Genomic DNA, 5,790 nt, shown 5'->3' with positions numbered 1-5,790 from the left:
GGCTCAGCCTCGAGCTCTCGCCTCTGGGGACCGCGCGGAGCACTCGAGCGCGGCCTTGCGCCCCGCCCGGCGTCCAATCTCCGCGGGGCCCGGCTACGCGCGGCGTCCAATCCCCTCCGGGCCCGCCCCCCGCGCGGCGCCCAATCCCCGCCGGCCCGGCCTCGCGTGGACACGCGGGACGGTGGCACACGAAGCACGGGTGTGAGGACTGCGCAAGGCCCTGACCCCACGCGGCGCCGGCAGAACACAGGAATAGTATCGCATCCGACTATTATTTTTTTTATTAAGATGAAAATATTCGTCCCACTATGAATTCGCTGTTCTTACAATAAATAACAATAACTTACGTTCTGTTCGGCAAAGGCTCACACGCTTCTGTCCTCCGTCGACTGATAATTTAAACATTTTCAAGGTAAGTCTCATTTCTACTTTTTCCGGCAATCATGCGCTTTGGGGGATTGAGGTCTGTTCCTCTCGGTTGTCCCGTCCTCTCCCCGCTGGAGTCCCAGAGCCGCGATGGCGCGGACTCAGGGAGAGGAGAGGGCAGGGCTAATGCTAGTAAATCCCAAATTTTGGTTTTGAGAAAATACAAGTCCTCGGAGCAGGGCTCTCCAGCCAGGTGAAAGCAGGTGCGTTCTGGCGCTCGCGGCCGTCCTGACGCTTCTCTCTCTCCTCTCTCTTTAAATAACAATAATAACAATTACAAAGGCGAGAGCTTTCACAGCAGGCAAGGCCTGAGCACGGGCGAGTCTCATGCAGGGAGCATGCGCGGTCCACGGGCTGGGGGTCCCCTCACGTCTCCACCGGGCTCGGCACCATGCTGTTGGGCGTGTCGGGAAGCTGCGAGGACAGGGAGGTCACGTCGCTGCCGGAAGAGTTGCCCAGGGAACCAGACTCAGAGAAGGAGACCTGGAGGCACCAGGTAGGAGCGGTGAAGACGCGCCCGGGCGGGGGCTCCGAGTCGGATGCCCCCTGGGGACGCGCGGCTAGCTGGGAACAAGCCTTTCGGAGACGTCGGCTAGGTCCCCAAGCCCACGCAGGGGATTAGCGCGGGGGGGGCGCGGGCTGGTTAATCCCTCGACTTCTCCTGCCAGCGCGTTAATCCAGGGAGACCTGGCTTAGAGCGAATTATGGGCTAGGGTGTGGTTGCAGCCCACCCCCACCCCCCACACCGACCACCTGATTGCCTACCGCTGTCTCAGCCGGTCACCCACGGGAAGCCTCCCTCCCCTGGCTAAATCGTTAAATCCCAGCCGGAGTCCTGAGGTCGCGCGGGCAGGCTAGGGCCTCACCAGCTGCTGGAAGGCAGGTTGGTCCAAGTCACTCTGCAGCGCGAACTCGCTGAGCGTTTTCCACGGTGGCTGGTACGTCTGCACCTCGACCGCGCTGCCTTGCACGGTGCTCTCGTGGCGGATGGGGCTGCCCGCCACCAGGGGCGTCCCAGTCAGTCCCTGGAGGCTCTTCGGGACAAGCAGAAGTAGAGGCGCGCTCGAGTTAGGCCTTTAGTTTCCCGCTGCCTCCGAGACTGGGGCTGGGGGCACTGGTGCATGATTTACGGTCTGACATGCTTTGTGGGGTGGCGTGCGCTCGACCGCACCCGTGTGAGCCCTCCTTCCCCAGCAAATCTGCCATCACCGGCCGGCTTCAGTGCTGGGAGCCACAGAGCACTGCGTCCCGGAGAGCGAGGCCTGCGTCCCAGTCCTCGCCAGGTACGCGGAACACGACTGGCTGGACTTGGGCTCCAGCATCCCCAACTCATTTGGGCCGCTGGGGCAAGGAGACCCGAGCTCAGATACAATAATTACGGAACCCTGAACCCCACGCAAAGCCTTGCTGTGAAGGCACAAGCACAGGCCATCTGGAGAGTCCCGTTACCCCCATTTCCCCAGAACCCACCCAGAAAAGGGTGCACAGATGCGGGGTGCGAACCCGAGCCCCACCCGCTGCACTGGCTACGGTCCCTCACCGTCTTGTCGTTATGTTGCTGCTGCTGCAGCTGCTTCATGAGAATGGATTTCTTCTTGTCCTTGCAACGCTTGTTCTGGAACCAGACGCGGATGACCCGCGGGCTCAGGCCGGTCATCTCAACCAGCTGCTCCTTCATGAGTGCGTCGGGCCGTGGGTTGGCGGCGTAGCAGGTCCGCAGGGTGTGCAGTTGCTTCTCGTTGAGCACGGTCCGCACGCGGGTCGTCTTCTCCGCCTGTTTGTGCACGTGCGGACGCAGCGCGGACTGCCTGCCGGACCCGGGCTCTGCGTGGACCCGGCGCGCGGTGAGTGAGAGGCTGGGTCTGCCCCGCACACGCCCGCCCCGCTCCTGCCCGATTCCTGCCTCGCCGAACCCTCCGCCTGACTTTGTTTCTCTTTTATTCGTTGATTTCATTGTAGCTTTCGCCTCCCCTCTCCGTCTGTTTGCCCCACTGGGAGGGTAGTGCGCTTTGTTGTCCCTTCCCGAGTCCCGGCCCCGCCGTGTGCAGCGACCTACCCGGATCGCGGGAGTGGCCGCCCCCGGCTGAACGTCCTGCATTTACTGGACCCCCAGATGCGCGCGACTGGGGACGGGGGACGGGGATCGCCCTCCGGAAGAAGCTTGGGTTTCGGAGAAAGAGGATGGAGGCGCCCAGAGCTCTGGAGGGGGAAGGAAGGGGGGCCTCGTAGACCCCCAGCGCTGCGCTGCTCGATTTGGGGAGCTTGTCTCCCGCATCCTGGGGCCCTCGAGAGGCCTGCCCTTCGTTAGGGGCCACTCGACTAGGCAGTCGACACCCGGCCTAGGCTCGGCTCCTTTCTCAAGGCTCCAGGGTGCCCGGGCCAGCTGATGCCAGCATCACCCTCGCCCTGCCTTGGGTTCTTTCCACCCGGGTCAATAGGCCCCGATTCCCGCGGCCCGAGACAAAAAGAGGAGGGGTGGAGAGACCCGAGCCCGCGGTACACCGGCACCAGCTTCATCCTGTTTCACACCCCGTCGGCACTGGGGCTGCACACCCACGAGTTTCTGACGCACTGATTCAATGTATACTCCCCACCAGGGATTTCTGGATAAATATTTACAAAAACAGCCCCTCCAGCCCGATTTCCTCGTTCTATAGGGGAGGAAACGAAGGGCCAGAGAGGGGAAGAGAACTGCCAGACCACGCAGCACCCGCAGACGCAGCCCAGACCAGGGAGTGGTGCTTTCGGTCTGAGGCCGCCGGTCTAGCTGCCCACTCAGCCCCATGCGGGCCCGCAGCATCCCCTGCGGGGGTGTTTTCCGGGATCCCTGAGACCACTGTACTCCCCTCACTACGCATTTGGCTAAGTTGTTTATCAAACTGGGCCTCAAAACACAAACACAGACACTCGCTCTTCCTTGGGTGGTTGGTCTTCAGAGCCGCCTGGCCGGCTGAGCCCAGGCCCACGATCATCCTTACACCCCTAGGCCGTCATTACTGCAGAGTTCCTGTTGTCATTACAGCTCCTGCTTTAGCACCGTGTCCCACGTGCCCTGATCAGAGAGGACACAATTCTCCACAATCTCCCCTCCCCCTGCATGCACATTCTCATACATTCCTCCCGGCTCACGGAAACCCACAGACGGTTTTCTCCGCACAAACACCCAGCCATGTTCCTAGCACGCAATTTTGCAGCCACACAGAAACACACAGGGACAACTTTCCGTCCCAGCGCCAGCAGCCCTGCACACCATCCTTGCACAGATGGATGCGCTGCTCACCTGGCAGATGCAGGCCACGTGCGGGGAGAGGGCCGGGGCTCCGCGGGCTGCCGGCCCCCGTGCGCTCGAGCAGGAGGCCGTGGTCGGCGCGGCAGAGCAGCTCGTGCTCCCGCAGTGAGAACTCGTCGCCCGGCAGCAGCTGGCGGCTGCACACGGAGCAGCGGAAGCACTCGATGTGGTACACGCTGTCCCGCGCCCGCATCACCAGGTCGCTGCTGCTGAAGCCCACCTGGCACTTGGCGCACTTGATGCCGAACAGCCTGCGGGCGCGGGGTGGGCGGTTAGCACGGGGCGAGAGCAGGGCTCGCTCGCTCGGTTGGGGACAGCCATCTCCAAGGGCCGTCCCCGGCCTCCCGGGGTCCCCGCAGCCTCACCTGACGTAGTCCCGCTTGCAATAGGTTTTCCCGTCTCTCACGAAGCACGTGCACGTCTCGTCCAGGTACTGGCTGCACTCGGCACACTTGAGGCAAGCGGCGTGCCACTCGAGGTCCGGGGACACCCGCAGGATGAACTGGTCGTGGATCTGGCTCCCGCAGCCCACGCACGTAGCCGTGCCTGGCTTCTCTGCGGGGAAGGGCGCAAGTCAGGCCCGGCTACGGATCGCGTCGGCCGCCCAGGCCCTCCCAGCCCGCTCGCTGTCGGGCAAGAATTGGTGCCCACAAGGAAAAGGAAGCGGACTTTCTAAAAAGATCCAGACAACTGAAAACGAAAAAACAAAAACTGAATTTTTAAAGACGTTTTCTCCCCTTCCTCCCGAAAATAATTTAATAACATTCATTTCGACACAGTTGTGTTTATCGATTTGTGTTGTAGCTAAAAGCTAATGTCGAAGGTGAGAAGAAAGTAAACAAGCTCTGTGGACCCACTGCGTCCACACTGAGTGGGACGCCGGCCTCCCTCCCACGGCGGTGCCCGCCAGCCCCGACCGCACATCGGCTTCAGCGCAGGCTCCTCACATCCTCGCTGACATTTCTTGGTTTAAATGCACCAAATTGGAGTAGTCCTTATTTGAAAGAACCAAAAGACCAGCGAGCAAATCTGAGCCCCACACCCCTAAATCACACCTAATTGCCTTAGCGCAAAAACAGAAGCAGATTTCACAGCCTGAGGCCAGCCTCACAGGCTTGAGAAAGAGGATTTAATTATGAATTAAAACAGCAGGATTCCAACGGATAAGTCATCCTGCAGGAAAAAGGCATTCGTTTCGCTTTTTGTCGCCTAGTGTCCTGTCAAATAGAAGCCACTTGTAGAATCCGGTCAACATTCTCCTGCCGCAGAAATATCGCGCATTAAGCACAAACACACCCACATCCACGCCCAGAGAAGACTTACTCTTGGAAGAATCCCCCATAGCACCCAGGAAAGGATAATGAAAAATAATATCCACCATGCAGACAGAGGCGTGCGCCAAATGTGCGCCGGGCGGAGGACAAGGGTCGTGCGCCCCGCCGCCTCTTTGCTAACTAACTCGGGCCCCGTGGACTTGCAGGACCGACCGCACCGGCCCGCACGCAGCATGACGTCAGCACGCAGTCGCCAGGCCGGGCAGGGGCGGGACCTGCGGCGTCACCGGCCTCCCTAGTACAGTACCGGGGTGCGGGGGAGGTGATGGGTACCCGGGCGTGCTGGGTGGGAGTGACGCGGGATTGGCTGCAAGGAAAGGGGCGACCCTGATTGGCCCGGGTGAACAATGGAGCGCAGCCCCCTCCCCGAAATCTGCGGGTAGCCTCCGGGGCTGTGGCTGGGTGTCCCGGCTGGATACCGAGTCACCGCGCATCTGCCTCGCGGCTTCCACTGGTCTGCGCTGCCTGCTGAACTTTCGGGGCAACCTGTCAGGCGCGCCCGAGCGCGAAGAGGAATACCTGGATAGTGGAGGGGGGCCTCTTTAATAGATAAAAAAAATTTAAATCCACTCTTTTGGGACCGGAGCTGGGGAAAGGGTGGTCTGTTTAGACAGACCATCACCATCCAGCCAGTTACCTTTTTCCTTTTGTGCCCCTTTGTTCTCAGGGCACAGACGAAAGAGGGGGGGGGGGGTTAGGACCGTACAAATGAAAGAGAGAAAGAGGTTAGGAACCGAGCAC

The 5,790-nt window shown here is 60.8% G+C and overlaps 1 protein-coding gene across 2 annotated transcripts; it reads right to left on the bottom strand.

Annotated features, from left to right (window-relative positions):
• Positions 1–245: 245 nt before the first annotated feature.
• ISL2 (ISL LIM homeobox 2) lies at positions 246–5,200 on the bottom strand. 2 transcript variants are annotated; one of them, XM_066355051.1, is made up of 6 exons: positions 5,039–5,200; positions 4,081–4,270; positions 3,707–3,966; positions 1,967–2,250; positions 1,293–1,460; positions 246–909 (listed from the first exon to the last, which is right to left on the bottom strand). In XM_066355051.1, exons 1-6 carry the CDS (start codon positions 5,094–5,096, stop codon positions 793–795), a joined length of 1,077 nt encoding a protein of 358 aa, XP_066211148.1. In that variant the 5' UTR covers positions 5,097–5,200; the 3' UTR covers positions 246–792. The 2 variants fall into 2 exon arrangements, with proteins under 2 accessions (XP_066211148.1, XP_066211149.1); XM_066355052.1 differs by having other exon boundaries at positions 246–840.
• Positions 5,201–5,790: the final 590 nt, after the last annotated feature.

The sequence above is a fragment of the Saccopteryx leptura genome, chromosome 13 (assembly GCF_036850995.1).
Source record: "Saccopteryx leptura isolate mSacLep1 chromosome 13, mSacLep1_pri_phased_curated, whole genome shotgun sequence".
Lineage (NCBI taxonomy): Eukaryota > Metazoa > Chordata > Mammalia > Chiroptera > Emballonuridae > Saccopteryx > Saccopteryx leptura.
The sequence above is the reverse complement of the archived record's forward strand: the minus strand, read 5'-3'. Positions and strand labels throughout refer to the sequence as shown.

Coding starts and splice junctions, on each gene's coding strand:
- ISL2 (XM_066355051.1), bottom strand. CDS start 5,096: ATGGTGGATATTATTTTTCATTATCCTTTCCTGGGTGCTATGGGGGAT. Junction 4,271..5,038: donor TATGGGGGATTCTTCCAAGA/GTAAGTCTTCTC, acceptor CCTTCCCCGCAG/AGAAGCCAGGCACGGCTACG. Junction 910..1,292: donor AACCTGCCTTCCAGCAGCTG/GTGAGGCCCTAG, acceptor TGGTGCCTCCAG/GTCTCCTTCTCTGAGTCTGG.